This window comes from Lycorma delicatula, chromosome 3 (genome assembly GCF_047948215.1).
Source record: "Lycorma delicatula isolate Av1 chromosome 3, ASM4794821v1, whole genome shotgun sequence".
Classification (NCBI taxonomy): Eukaryota; Metazoa; Arthropoda; class Insecta; order Hemiptera; family Fulgoridae; genus Lycorma; species Lycorma delicatula.
The window spans coordinates 56,102,522-56,119,514 of NC_134457.1; the positions used below are offsets into that span (position 1 = coordinate 56,102,522).

General features: G+C 26.1%; 1 protein-coding gene across 4 annotated transcripts in view; it reads left to right on the plus strand.

Annotated features, from left to right (window-relative positions):
• The window catches only part of nAChRalpha6 (nicotinic acetylcholine receptor alpha6), a 387,283-nt gene that overhangs the window by 266,447 nt on the left and 103,843 nt on the right, over window positions 1-16,993 (plus strand). For all 4 annotated transcript variants that reach the window (XM_075359830.1, XM_075359828.1, XM_075359827.1 and 1 more), the window contains one exon: window positions 13,322-13,431. In XM_075359830.1, the coding sequence (XP_075215945.1) occupies window positions 13,322-13,431 (110 nt within the window). The remainder of the gene's footprint in view (window positions 1-13,321; window positions 13,432-16,993) is intronic.

Sequence of the window (16,993 nt, forward strand, 5' to 3'; positions counted from 1 at the left end):
AATAACTTATTTATAACAATGTACTTTCTTTTCTCTGCTAATGGTTTTTATATTATTGTAATTTTATTTTCTTTAACGTTATATTTTTTTAAAAAGAAAATGCATATATTTAATGTTATTTCCTCTTTTTATTTTGTATGATAATTATAATTTTATTGTATGTTATAATTGTATGGCCTGGTTAAATTGAAGGAAGGCAAACTGGTTCTAACTTTGTCTGGCGTGTATAAATAAAGAAATAATTAAATTCACACAATCTCTCTTTTCGCGTTGTTCACTCAAGCTCTCTCACTCTTATCTTCTATTTGTTGTATGATTCCTCTGACGTTTATAATAATTCATTTAACTCCTCCAATTTTTAGAAATGGATGTGAATACGAGTATGTACTTTTAGTATCTGATAATCATGTTACAGTTTTTATTACCGCCTACATTACTTAAAGATAAAGAATTAAATGAGCAAAAAAACCTAACACAACCAGACATTCATCGTTAAGTGTATGCTATAATAAAATGGAACATCCTGAATAAAGGACGATTTTTTACCGAGAGATCCTTTACACAGACTAAACGAGCATATTCTTTATTTCTTCGGCTGTTTGTAGTTTGCTCCCCCATTAGTCGCAAAATTTTTTTCTAATCCAATGTCTGTTGCTTTTTATGAGTCTATTATATTTCCCAGTTTTTGTTCATTCTTTTTTTTAAATTTACACACGCGACTGTTCTACAATATCTTCAAAAATTGTCATTCATCCTTTGCGTTTATTTCCTTACAGTGTTTATTATTTAAATCGTAAAAGAGGGTATTTTTCGAATTCAAATATTAATCTTTACTGCCTATTTGCCTCTGCGTTATTTTATTCGATGAACAAGTAAAATTATGTTTATAAGAAAATAAAGAGTTACAATCGAAACGTCTACAGACGTGCTAAAACACGTACTTAATAGATAATGGGGTGTAAGTGAAATGAAAACAATAAACAGCTTCAAATAAAAAGAGGAATTAGTTACTTTCGTCGGACGAATGATAGCACGATAAAGAAACATAAGCGTAGCAGAATTATAAAGAAACATTAATTTTTAAACGAAAAATAGACCTTTCCCTTTTATTCGATTGCATAACGACCTTACGAACGGGCTCTTAAAGATACATTACTGACGCGTGATGTAACTCGCAATATAAACCTTTTCTGAACGTTATCTTCCGGCAATTTCTCTACCGAGTTAGACATTTTCTCTAACACACTAATAGTTTTATCCATTCAGGGATCCATTTCAAACTATTTACGTGATACTACATTTACAATTTGCGGCTATGTATTTTTTCCTGGTTTTAAAAATTTATTTGTAAGTTTCTGCAGATGTTGATGTTCTTCCTGTATAAATTAGATTAATAATTGTTTTTATTAACCTTTTGATCGCCATTTTTGTCGTATAGAGTACATATATATTGTTTTTTAATTTTTATATAATTTTAATTAACGTCTTACCATAAATTTAAATGTAAATACGTGTTTTTTTAGTAAAAAAGCGTAATTATTTTTTTAGAACCTTTTCTTGTTGTTTCAACTACCATCTTCAGTACTCTTTGATTTCTTGGATTGGCAGGGCTTGGAGAAATCATTCCTTTAGGGGGTCAATATTTTCAGCATTTCTTTTATGATATTAATTTCATATCTTTTGGATACCTGGTTTTCGTTTTTTAGAGGACAATGTTACCTACTGCGTTTTTTTATCTTTTATTTCCTTTCTCATCGTATAAAACAATTTTGTTTTTATTTTTTAACTAGTCAATTATATCTACTTTACTCGATATTCTAGCGGTTGTGCTTTTTAGTCTACCTTTACTGCTTTAAGGGATTCTTTATTCCTTAAAATAAGTATATGCTTCGGCAAATCCAAAACCGTGCTTTAGATCTATCTACTTAACTAAATTGCACAATTTAAGTTTTCCATATCTTTTTTTCTTTTTCTAGTCTGTCAGAATTCTGCTTATTAGCCTTTGGATTTTTAAAAAGGATTGTTTAATTACATACCTTTATTATGATCAAGGAGATCCTTTCCTTCTCTCAAAAAATTAATCTTTGGGCATTCGTAATACTTTATTCAAAATGATAAACGGAGCATGATAACCTCCCCTTTTACCTTGCCTACAAGTTAGAATTTTAATAATATATTTCATAAGATTCAAAGAAACCTAAGAACATATTCGTATATCATTTATTAAGTAAAGTTTCCTCTTTTTAATAGTTAAGAAAATTTTTCATATATTCTTTTGCGAGCATAGAGATCTACGCACGTATATGTTCACATTCAGTATATGCAAACTAGATTATTAGTCATTGTTCTAATTTTTTTATCATAATCAATTGTGATTGTTGCTCTCTATTGATCTTTCTGTTATAAATTGAGAATTGACATAATTTATACATTTTAGGGTCACTTCTGCACTGTAGGTAGATAATTCGTCATTTATACAATAAAAATGAATGGATTAATTAATTAAAGAGTTTCTTTCATAACAGTTAATTATTATTAATACAGAAAATTAAAAATCAATTCTATTTTTTTCATCTATTTTACTGAAGATAAACTAATAATGTCTGTTTGCTTAAAATTTATTTGTCTAAGGGATGATTGAAATAATAATATTTAACGAAAAAAATAATCGAGTTAATTTTAATTTAAAAATTAATCAGGATTACAAATAAATAAATAGTATATTTATTTGTACGTACCTTCTCTGCCCGTGTATGAATAAACGTAATATTATATCTCATTTTACCAGAAAAAATCATTTTTAATCAATTTTCTTTTTTTTTTAATTTAACATATCAGATTGTATTTAATGCATTATGAATATTTTAATTCTATTTTAAAAATTGTTTATCGCATTCTTTTAGTTGTTAACTATTCATTAATCTGATTAAAATAATATTATTAGACTTCTTTCTTTATAAAAAATTAATTATACTTGTAATCTAATTTTTATGCATGTCATACAATTCAAATATAGAAAGTTTATTGATCGAGCCGTACGTATTAAAAATTATAATTATTAAAAAAATTACTAATTTTCGCACATAAAAAATTTTATGCAACCTCTATTGTTTTAAAATCTAAATAAGATAATATTTATTAATATTTGATTTATTGTAAATCAATGTTATTTTAACATTTTTAAATCCTAATTTTAAGCATTAACGATATAATTATTAAGTTAAAATTTTGTAAATTAATTATAAATCGTAACTGTGTTTAAACATATAGAATGTCATAAACATATTTTTATTATTTTATTTAATTGCTGTATTAATGTTGCTTGTATTTTCTTGTTTAAAATATTCTTCATACTGAGAAAACTTTTACCGTTTTAGTCTCTTTTTTTTATTTTACTCCTAACTATTTATTTCTAACGGAATATTTAATTCTGTCAGTTAATTGATTATCTTATGTAGTTCTCAACTACTAATTTAGTAGAACTTTATAATAAAGTAAGCCATTTTTTCTAAAATGTTATTAATATTATTCACTCATTATATACTTATTTTATCTGTAAAAATCATAGAAAAATGTGTTTTATAAGAATTAGTAATAATAGAAACTCAACGAGTGAACGACGCGGGATTCTCTTATAACTTGACCTTTTGGCCTTCATTTGTTTGTTAGTGTTTGATTTTATAACTCAATTTCGGCTAAATAGTTTTCCAATACTTATGAAATTTGCCGCAAGGTTACTGGTTATTAAAGCGAAATAACGTATGAGTAACGATTTTTCATAAGTTTGTCCGTTTCAAAATGGCGACCACATCTTTCCTGAACAGGAACAAAGTGTGGAGGTATGAAGGGAAGGTATCCGTCGCCAAGACAATGTAACTGAGAGACTGAATGGCACTCTTTCCTACCATCTTGACGTAACCTTGGCTACTGCTCAACCTTCCTTGCGCATTATTGCCAATCTTCACACCATTGTGCATTTTTACTCGTAGAGTCATTGCCTGACGTGAATTCTCTGTACATACTATTACATAAGCATTAACTGTTTTTCTTTAGTTAACAATTTTTATGTAAAAACTTTGAAAAAAACGCACCTTGATGCGTTGTGATTCCACAAACTGAGAGTGTGAGGTGTACACCTCGACCGTCGACTAACCTGGAAAGTTCATATAAGAGAGAAGAGAAGACAACTTCAGATAAAGTTCAAGGAAATGTTGATGACAAATCAACATTAGACGTTCTCAATTATTTTTATCTCATAACCTGCTGGTATACTCAACAATTCTAAAAATCGATTTAGACCTATGGGATCCAATGTGTGATACTGCGAGCAAATCCACTGTCGAAATCTTACAGCGGTAACAAAATATATTGATTAATATATTGATATATATATATATATATATATATATATATATATATATATATATATATATATATTGATTACATATTGAAATTATTGATATATTGATTATTACTCTGCTCCCACGCATTCCATGCACGGGCCCATAAAATTTTAATCTGCTTTTCCTCAACTTGCGATGTGTATAACAGAGGCACTTTGGTTTGCAAAACCTGTGAAATGTACGAATATGTAGGTTTATGATAAGTCCGGAAGGAAATACAACGTTTAAGTTCTAAGTATGAACAACGTAAGTTCTAAGTATGCGACTTAACAACCACGTGAATTACTTGGCCGTGAACCTCGTAAACAACGAGGATGACGTTAGAAGATTAAAACGGCTACACGTTCTGAACTTTAGTGACTCCATAGTATCTTAAAGTGTAATTTAGCTGTGAGTGATGTGCATTATCTCTTCGATTTTTATTTTCAAATTTATTGCGTATTCTTTTTTCTTATTCTTCTCATTGTTTCATCGTTTTTCTTGTTATTTATGACTCCTTTTATTTTTCCTTCTCTTGTTCTTCTGTTAGGTGTTAAATGTTCATAATTACTTAGTGTTTGTGCTACTTACCACAAAAGGTTTTTGTAATACTAGTGTGTAATCTTTGAGGAGTTTCGCTGGGAAATTCTTTACAAATGGTTGATAATGTGATCCAGTTTACTCAAGATTAATATAGATGTAACCGATTGTAACTAAACTTTGAAAATAAAAAAAAATTTACACTCTTTTTAAGCTAATAAATATTTACGTTAATGAAGTAATTTATGTTACATTCAAATAAATACTACTAGTTTGCGTCTCATTCTCCCTATATTACAAAAAAACTTTGAAAATTTTCCCCACTGTAAAGTAAATTTTGTGTAACAAGGTGTACAAGTAGGAGTTCTCTTATTTGTATTTGAGGAAGCAAAAAGCTCTTAAACCAACTTGAACCCATTTTATACGAGAAAATAAACACGTACGCTCGCTGTAATCTCACACTCATATACGGATCGACTTAACTGTCAATTCTCTAAGTCGTAATAATGCAATCAAGTACTTGCTTGTCTATTATTGGAAAGTTGAAGAAATTCTTGCCACGCACGCTACGTCAACTTCTTCCCTTCCGTCCTCTTCCAGTTGATGGATCAGTGTGTACACTGATAACACTGTTAGATAATAACGTCGTTATTAACAATTTTAATCATCCCTTCCTTCCATCAGACCAAAACAAAATATATTTTTTTGTTCATCCCAGACCATTTCAAAACTAGTTTCGCCTCTAGTCATAGTCATTTTTATCGTTTTCTCTAAAAATATTTTAAGGTTGAAATTTTTACTTTATTCTATGATAAAATATTAGGATGATATTTTTATCAATAATGCAAAAATTTACAAATAAGATTATTTTTTACAGTTAAGAAAATTCTGTAAGGCTAAATTTTTGTGGTTTTTAATTTTAACAAATTTTTTCTCTTGCTTCATAAGTACTTTCTTTCGATCTGGCCTGTAAGGATCGAAAGAAAAAGAAAAGAATACTAAGAAGTCCGAGTGTAATAAGGTATACAAGTAGGAGTTTTCTTATTTGCATTTGAGGAATCCGACTCGGACTTCTTTCTTTTCCAAAAACTCTTGATCCTTTCGCTCATTAATCATTTCATCTCACCACTCCAATTACGATTTTTACTTTTTCTTCTGTTCTATAAATTCAGATTCATCTTTTTCTGAAAGTTTGTCTGTTTAGAATCCTGCTTTTTTATATATTGATTATTACTCTGCTCCCACGCATTCTATGCACGGGTCCATAAAATTTTAATCTGCTTTTCCTCAATGTATGATCTATTTTTTCAAAATTTATAAATTTCTTCTTTTTTTCTAAATTTTCATTTATCGTTTTTATACATTGGACCGTGTATTTTTCATCTATTTTGCTGATTTATTTTTCTGAAAATTCTTGTAAACTTTTTGTCTTACGTAGAACTTCTGGAAGTATTACATTTTTGTAATTTCTAGCTTTTATAAACATTTTTGTTAATTTCTTTTGAGATTTTTTTTTGTTTGAGTCTTATTTTTTCTACTTGAGAATCAATCTGGCTTTTTCGTAGAAAATTTGAAGCCTGATTTTATCGAAGCCTTCTTCTAATTTTTGAATTTTAGTTTTGTTTAATTCATATCTTTTGCTAGGATAAGTAAATAAATCGTCAGCAAATTCTATTATGATCCCATTCAGAAATTGAAATTTTGTTACCATTTTGATGTTTCCGCAATTCTTAAATTTTAAAGTTCTTTATTTCACTCTCTGATAACCTTTTCTAAGGCACAGTTAAAAATGATTGGTGATAGACTATTTCCTTATCTTATACCTATTTTAATTTCTCCTAAATTTTCCTAATTTTCTTCTATTTTGACATTTCCTCTAAAAATTAAAATTTTTAAAGTGTTTCTGTTAGGGTTTCTTTAATAATATTTAATATTTTATTGTCGATTTTAAATTCTTGTAATATTTTGAATAGAGATTATGTGTTGAATCGTATGCTTTTTGGAAATCTACAAAAATTGTTATCAGTTATGGATTTTGGTTTTTTAATACTGTAAAACTGACTTTTAAGTTAAAAATCTGTTAGGAATATCTTCTTCCTGGTCGAAATTTACCTTGATTTCCTCTAGTTCTTTTTCCTTCATGGTTTGAATTCTATTTAATAGTGTTTATTGTAGTTGTATTTTATTTTACTATTTTTTTATTAAGTAATTCACTGATACATAAAATTTACTTTTGAGTTATAGTATAACTTAAGATAATAAATACCACCTAATAAATAAAAAAATCGAACCTACTAACTACAACATAAAGTTAATAAAAAATTAACCTATGTACAAAAAAACAAACAGGGATAGTGGAATACTGAACGAGATATATATATATAAAATAATCAAAGATAACTTCGTCCTAACGCAATTTTAACCCAAGCCAAAATCCAACAACAATTTTTAAAGAAACGTTAGTCGGTTGTTCAGCTTAGACGATGTTAAATATACCGCCCGGCTCCGTGGCGTGAATGGTAGCCTTTCATCCCGGAGTTCGAATCCCAGTCAGGTGTAGCATTTACACTCGCTAAAAAATTGCCATTTCATCTCATCCTCTTAAGCAATTCATAACCGTTTTCCCGGAGACTAAAATAAGTGCGCGCGTTTGTGTGTGTGTGTGTGTGTGTGTGTGTGTCCGAAAACAAGTTACTTGATGTCTTTTATTTTTACATTAAAAAAATTATTATTTAATACTCGATTACACATACTATAAATGTAACTTTCTTTCCACTTTAGAATCCGCGTTCTAAGTATCACGTGAATATCATTTCAATTCCTCTCTTTTTTTTTCATGTTAGCTTCATTACTTTATTAGCCTCTTCTCTCTTTAGACCGATATTTCTGGTCTTTCTCTTCTAGCACAGGAACCTCTGTGTGTTGTAGTTTTTCTTTAAATTTTTTTTTATCAAAGCAGTCTTTTTGATATTTTTTATTTATTCGGTTCATTTATTTAATATATCCATTTGAATTTAAGATACCAATATTTATCAAAAACCTTTTTTGTTTAGTCGTTCTGAGTCCATTCGGATCATGAGACCCAGGAGACTTAATGTTCTGTTTGAAATAGTTGTTTTTAAACCTTCTTAATTTTTATATATTTTAATGCTTGTATATTTTTTATTATTCAATAAATATAATGGTAGAGTTATGCAGTAATAGAGTGATAGAGTCTCACCCTTTCACCTGGAGGTCCCAGGTTTGAATCCCAGTCACGGATGGCATTTTTCATAAGCTACAAAATTCCATTTCACTATTCCCACGTACAAACTTCTCTGTAAGCTTATGTGGTAGATTAATTCATCAAAAAAAGAAGATATTTCTTTAAAACGTGGTATGAATTACAATTTTTTTTAATCCCTATACATTTTATAAATTCTCTCAAATTTAGGAAAAATATACAATTTTCTGTGTTGCATATTTATACAGATCAAAAATAATCTTTTCGTCAACTTTAAATTTTTTTAGGAAATTAGGAATTGTCCTTTTTATTAAAGAGTTGAAAAGAAACTGACTTATATGCAAGAGTTTTTGTTAGTAACCTTTAATTTTCAAATTTACATAATTTTTTAACTTGGAATTTAGTTTGTAGAAGGAAAAAACACAAATCTTAAATAATATTATTTTATAACTCTAATTGAGCTACAAAAATTATACAAACGATTTAACAAAAACTCTAATAGAATAAGATATTTTCGTTTATCAATTTCACGACCCTATAATGAAAGATTGATTAAATTTTTATAATTTGGAGTTTACAATCTTTTTTTTTTATAATTTTTATTTTGTTTTATTACATACATTTCTGCTTATTCGTAATAACCTTTAAAATAATCATATAGCAGTTGAAATTTGAGGAGAGTATTTCTAACGTGACATATGTTAAAGATATGAACTTGGTAAATCGCTTCAAGCCCAACTCGAGTTCAGTTAGTGAATACGTAAGTTATATATTCTCTATCCCAATCATAAACCGCCAATTTCTTGAGGTTCTACCATTACAACTGATCGTCCTACGGAAGTATGCTGACAGGTCTTTCTTTACCGATAGGAAAGTTTTCTGGCTGATATATTTTTCTCCTAAAGCTGATTTATGTCAAATAATATTTTCTATATTTTTATTTCACCAAAAGTAGATGTCAGTAATTGAAGTTTCATCACCGTTAGGGTTTTCGTTAAAACATAGAGTTCTATATTTTTATTTTTAATTAAGATATAATTTACAATAATATATAGCTTATATAAACTGAATAAGTTATACTTGAAATTACGTTTACGAACTTCTTTCATCTTTACCTTTTGTAAAAACGACAATAACGACGTATTTTTTTAATGATGTGATCATCAGATGAAAAAATAAGGCAACTTTTTTAATAAATCTGAGAATATGAACAAAACGAAATTTTATAAATAAAACATTTGAGGCGAAAAAATTAAATTTAAAACAAAAAACCATTTTAAAAAAAATCTTTAATTCTACTCTATCTGTTATTATTTCAAGAGAATAAAATATTGCTATAATTTAATATTAAATGCTACTTAAATACTTTCAAAATATATTATTTTAGATTTATAAATTAGAAGAAAGAGAGAAAAATGTTTCTTTAATAAAATCATATCACAATGAAAATTAGCTCCTATTATCTAAATATATACATAATTAATGTTTTTTTTAAAAATAATAACAATAAAAAATAAATAAATTTTAACGAGGAAGGCCAAATCTTGTGCATGTTAAAATTATTGTGATATTAACGTTATTTATTGTATCTGATAACATCGTAGATATTGTATACAACTATAATCTCCTTTCATGTAATTGATGATTCCAAAATGAAATAAATATTTATAGTAGAAATAAAAAATATTAGCATGTGTATTGTCTTTACTATTATTGTCATTCTATATTATGTTTTCAGTATTTAAAAAAAAATATATATATACATGTATTTATATAATACTATTTCTTTAATAGTATTATATTTATAATATTAATCATTATTCCTTTCTTTCATATTTTGCTTGTAGTTTTTGTAAAATTATATAAATGTAGCCTACATTAATGTTATTTGTAACGCTTTTTTTAATTATTGTGCCAATATTAATATTTCTAAATACTTATTTATAAATAATTTTGTATGTTGTTCATCTCAGGGTCATTGAAAATATTCAGAACAGCATAAATGCTTGAACATACATTTATATCTGTTTTTAGCATTAATTGAGGGTCAGAATTTGAAAAAGAAGGGTTCCCAATAAAGAAAACTCTGTTTTATTAAGAACCATTCATTTAAAGTATATATTATTTTTCAGTTAAATAAAGTATACGGTGGATTATTTTCAATAACCCTGATATGTTGTTAGTTACTAATTAAAAAGTTTTATATTTGCATGATCATAGATTATAATACATTATTTTGAATAATTAATATTTATTAATTGCAGTGTACACTGTACTTGTTACTAAAATATGTCACCTCTGTATTATATCCACATTTTGTCGGGAGGTGGTCCAGTTGCTCAATTAGTATCGGTAGTAGGCATAGCAACAATTTATTTTTCTACGAAGTATAACATTGGCGAATCAACATAATCTAACTACTCCTACGTAACCTTGTTGCTCACTGGTTATGATAAAATTAACCTTGCTCTTTAACAGAGAGAAACTGATGAGTAACCTTACAACTGTCCGGGAACTACGGATCAAACTGAAAGCCTTTTTACTTTCCATTTCACCCTTTTACTCTCAATGAGTATACTCTTTTATTAATGTTACAAAAATATAGTATATGAAACCAAAGCTTTTATTTAATTAAATACATTGACATTTTAAGGAAATAAGGTTTTAAGCTAACAATATTTGTTTATTTTTCTCTTTACAAAAATCAGTAGCATAACTTTCGTCATAACCAATTATTACTTATTTTCATTACTTTGCCTCACAGCGTTATAGTTGTAGAGAATTTATTTAATTTAAAATCTGGATTACATATAATAAAGTAATGTAATTTTTTTAAAATATACTCGTAGATAATAAACTAGTAGAAAAGTAAAGGTTTTTTTTAAAAAAGATCATAAATAAGGGAACTCTATAATTTCAACTATTCTATCTGCCTATCAACTTGAATTTAGAAATAATTAATTTTATCCTGCTCTAAAACAATTAGTTGAACTGTATAAATCTTTAATATTAATTAAGATAGAAAATGTTCCATTTGTGGTGCAGCTTTTAACAATAAAAAAAGAAAGTAAGAGAAATATATTTTGCATTAATTTTAATTGTTGGTAGATATTTATCTACTAATATTAATATTATATAAGTAGTTGATAGCTTATATAATATTTTGTTATTTTTGTCTGCTGTTATATAAATAGAATAACGCAGCAACAAGTACGTAGTACATAGTATAAAGTGCAGATGTGTAATCAGTAGACAGTAAGTAGCAAGAAATCAGTATTTTTCTAAAAAAACGTATTACACAAATATGAAATACATTATGTACGCTATATTTCCTTTTTAAAAATATTTGGATTTTAAATCAATTTATAGGCATTATTTGTAAATTTTATTATAAACTAATCCATTAAAATTTACTTTTAGTTTTTCTTTCCTTTTTCTAAATAAATTATTAGTAAGATAATTTATAAATTTATATGTTAAAATTACCTATTTATTCAAAAACATAATTTATAAAAAACATTTACGTTAGTTAAATTTATATTTTTGCAGATAATTGAACTTTAATAACACTTTTCATTATAACTGTAAAAATTCAGGTATCTTATTTTATTATTCAATTACTTTTCTATTAACTTTAAATCCGTTTTTATTACAGAAATATGTTTTTCAAAAACTAAAAAAAAATGCTTAAGAAGCACAATTTTTTAATCTTTTCATCTAACACTACCGTACGCCGGTACATATTTCAAAATATTCTGAAATTGTCTTACTATCTGTTTAATAATTAATCTTTGCCTATTATCCTTGCTCAATCGGGATGAATTTTAACCAACACTATTCCATTTATAACATTTTTTTATGTAGTACCTTTTTTAGGAAGAGATAGTTTATTTTTTTTAATTAAAAAAGTAGTGTGTTTCTTTACTTTAGCTGATTAAAAATTTTAAATAGTAATTAAAAATAATACCCTTAAAAGAAAAATGAATCTTGGTTAATATAAAACTGATAGATAATAATGTAAGACCAGTCTTACATTTTTTTATTTTTAACCATGATTACAAAGCGTGGTTTGTAATCATGGTATTTTTTTTAGACAATTTTAGGTACTTTGTAGCGTGTGGTTTAAACGTAACCTGCAGTGTTTTATTTAATTTTAAAGAGCTTTATAACCGTATTTGTGTTTTTTTTTTATTTTATTTTTACTTATTTACTGTTATTTACTTATTTTTAGTTATTATTTATTATAAAAAAAACTATATAATACTGTATTTAAAGTGTAATTTTATCAAATAATATTAATTTTATATGCTTTATAAAGTAGTATATCTTCAAACTCATTAGTCAGTGATATAACCCGAAAATTATAAAAATAAAATACAAAAGTATCTTCTTTCTTATTTTTTAATTAAAATAATTCTGTATATTTTTCGTATTTAATACTGACATCGGCGCATCTCAAAAATGTAATAATTTTCAGAAGAGTTACTTTATATTCAAAAAAGAATACTAGGCAGTAAATGTAAATAAACAGTTCACTTTATAGGCTATTTGCTTATCATGGTAAGAGCATTTTTGCCTAGCGGCGCGGCGCTTCTTTACCGTGTCTAGTTAAATAAAAGTACATTTCAGTAGTACAAAATGCTCTTTCATTATAAACCAAGAAGTAATCTAATAAGCAACTGTCATACTAACAACGAATGAGTTTTTTTGTTGAAATTATAGTTGAATTTTAAATTAACAAAGTAGTTCAAAAATATTTATTAAAGATAGAAAAATAATATTATAATTCATAACGTAAAAATTAAATAAGACTTAAATAAAAATAAAATACGGTTCTTATTTATAATATCTATTTTTTTTTATTTTATTATTATTATTAAATAATAAGCTCTACTTAAATACTGAGTTTAAAAGATATCTTTTTAGACAATTTTAGCTACTTTGTAGCGTGTGGTTTAAACGTAACCTGCAGTGTTTTATTTAATTTTAAAGAGCTTTATAACCGTATTTGTGTTTTTTTTATTTTATTTTTACATGTTTTTTTTTTTTTTTTTTTGAAAATGTAGAAGAAAGATATTATTATATATATTTTATTCTTACTGTAAGTAGTAGATTTGGATGAGTGTATTATCATAATATTAGTTCGAAAACTGGAGGTTTAGAATTTTTTTCTCAGGAATGGAACGACTACAATCTGCGATGGAACGATTCCGAGTATGGCGGGGTAAAAGACCTCAGAATAACACCAAACAAAATCTGGAGACCAGATGTGCTTATGTACAACAGGTACGAGATTTTTTTTTTCTTTATTTTTAAATCATATTTTATTGTTTTTCTGTTATTTATTTATTTTTAGATATTATTTATTATAAAAAAACTATATGATACTGTATTTAAAGTGTAATTTTATCAAATAATATTAATTTTATATTCTTTATAAAGTAATATATAAATTATTTCTGTAATTTTATTCAACATAGTTTTTAAGTTATTCTTGTAAGTTAATAAAGCTAGTTGGAGCCGATAAAATTTTTTTTTAAATTAATTTTCGTACAATTACCGCTTTACAGACTGTCCGTAAATGTTCATAAAAAGATTACTTTAAACAAAAAACTGAAAAGTAATATTTATTACCCGATTTGCTTATAATTATTTTTCCTACTTTTTTATAGAAAAATCGATGGCAACGTCGCTGTCTCTTGAAGTTAACGAACATTGCATTCAGTATCTTTGTTTTGGAAAGTTTTTAAATATAAATATTATGTAACGAAACTCTTTTGATTGAATGAGAAATATGTTTTCTACTTTAACCTATAGATAAAATTCTCGAGATAATTTTTTTCAAACAAAAATAATAATTATATTTTCTATATACGTGATTATTTAAACGCGTGATTATTTGGGCAAAGTACATTTTCCAAGTAATTTATTTTGAAACTTCATTCATATTATAATTAAATAAATAAAATAAAGACTAATAGTTTATTTGTCACCCCCCCAACAAAATTTATTAACAAAAAATCCCCCCAAACAATCAAATTTAAACAATTTACACCTAGCCAGTTTTTATGTCATTATCTAATATTTAATAATAAAAAAATTCATATATTTAATTATTATTTTATGATTATAAATTTCAGTAATGTATATTATTCGGTAATGAATTTAAAAATTCACAACTTTTGAATTCTGATTTTTAAAAGTAAAACATATTACTATAAAATAACATTTGTGAAATTCTCAGTTATCCATCTTAAATAATTCTTAAAATTCTGAATCAGTAGGTAAATTTCAACTCTCAACTCACTAAATAAATTCTTTTTTTGATTTTACATTCCGCTTTATTTTTACATTTATCGTAGATTTTTTTGTTGAGAAATTAAATTTTACGATCATGTTAAAGGAAATTTGCGTCAGTGCGTGGACACAATGCGGAAGCGAAGATTCTTACGCAGTATTATAAGAATTATTAATGGTGCAAAATATAGCGTATACGCAATACACATAAATGATACATTTTTTTATTAATAAGAAATATGAACTGATAATGAAATCCACATATTATAAAAAATACATATTTACATAGAACATAGAAAAATTTAAACGTTGAAGTTTAATCATTATTATAAGTTGGAGCACGTGTTTTCTATACTATATGATCAGCTCTATCACACGCGGTAGACATATTGGGTGAATCAGCTAGCACGTGATGCTTTTTTTCTTAGTTGACATCCCGAAGCCTGCGTTAAAAAGCTTCGCTTTAAAATTAGCCAAAAATTAATATATTGGCATGATGCACAAATTATAGCAGTTAAAATTCCACTATTGTAGGTCCACTCCTTAAATATATTAAAATAAATGTATTAAGTTATTGCAATACATCGATTTAGAATCAAAAACTTTATGAGAAAATGTTCGTTCAGCACTTTGAAACTAAAGTATTTTGTTGAAAAACTCTTACTGTGTTTTAAAATACCAAAATAAGTTAGAAGAGGTAGAATTTTATTTGCCATTTACTGCGACGATATGCAATTTAAAAAATTAATTGAATAGTAATTCTCATAATTACAACGTGAAAAATGTTTTCTCCTATAAATGAGAAAAAACAAAACAACCATAAATTTATTCAAATACACAAATATCAGTCTAATATGAAAACAAGAATTGACAAAACGAACATAAATCACCCTGCACATAAGTGAAACCAGTAGCATAACGTATCGATAACAATAGTAGCGGTAAAATCAAAGACAAGTTTTTAAAATGGATTGCGCGTAAAAACGTTATTGCTTAAAATAGGAAGATAATTCTTATTTAACAGGGCTCGACTTAAAGAGTCAGCTCAATGTTTCCTTTGTTGCAAACTAATCACGTCACTTCTTATAAGACCCTTACCTCCCACGCGTTTAGTCGAAGAATGGAAGTAGCAGTAAACTTTGCTACGCGCCTTACTAAATAAATATTATTTGTTAGTAAAACATTTCTTGTTGTATTAAAGAGCAATCCCAAAAAAAAACTGTAGTTAATCATAAATTCTTTTATAAAACTTGGTAACAGTCTGAACTCGATGAGAATTATAAAATCTGAAATTTAGAACATTTTTTAAATAATCAATTAAGAATTATAAAAATGTATTTAAAAAACCTAGTATCCTGACGGAATCCTGAATGAGGTTTTTTCTAATAAATATATTTTAATGTCAAAATTGTACGGTAATCTTTATAAACAGTAAGCTGATTTTTTTAAATTGATGTTAATTTACGATATAACATCTTGAAAAGTGTATTTTATTATTTAAATTTTTTTTAAATATCTTGAAAACTATAAATTAGCGACAATAAGTAGAAAAAATGTAGAAAATATATTATAAACTAACTGCTGTTCTTATTTACTTATTTTATTAACTATTTTAGTAACATTAAACTATTTTTTATTGTTTTACTTATAGATAGGCCAAATTATTTACATACTTTTAAAAAACTAATAAATATTTTTTACTGAAAACTAAACTTGCATATTCATTAATTTTTAATATATTTTAGATATAATATATATGTATTATACTTCAAATAAAATTAGCCTATAATGACTCAACTTATTATTTTTCAGCTGTTAAGTTTATGTATTTTTTTAAAGTTCTTTTTAAATTTTAATAAAATTGTGATTGGAGTACATTATATTTCTTCAAATAAAATTTCTAAAAGTGAAACTTTTAGTAGACTTAATTAACATTTTCTGTTTTATTAATGATCAATTAAACATAACAATGATTCTTTCCTGATCATTTTATTTGATTTGAAGTGACTAGTTAAAGTGGAAATCATCAAGGTAGTGAATAGTGTCACTACTCTCAGATTCTCCTGTTAATGTAACTATTAATCAATTTATTCTCCCTCTGAAGTAGTCCTGAGCAAATAATAAAAGAAGAGAACGCTCTCGCGATATTTGGATAATGCAATCTTGACGGATTACTTCTAAACTTTGTTTCTATTTTTACTTTGCAATAAGTTTTTATATATGTTACTTTGAAAGGTTATATAATTCAATTATAGCAGTTTTTTCTTTGATTTTTCTTTTTATTATTTAATATACTGACTGCATTCATTTATTTACTTTATTATAATTTTAATTTTATTCAGTAATATACAGCTGATATTGTCATAGTTACGTACTTTACTTATTGTACGTTTGAACATCACCTACTAGACGAAGAATAACAGAGGTCGAAAACAACTTGAGGTGATAATTATTGGAATCTTGAATGGTAATAAAAGGATGAATGCCTAAGCATGCTTATATTACATTACATATATCTATAACCTATTATTAAATCATAAATGTGTACAGA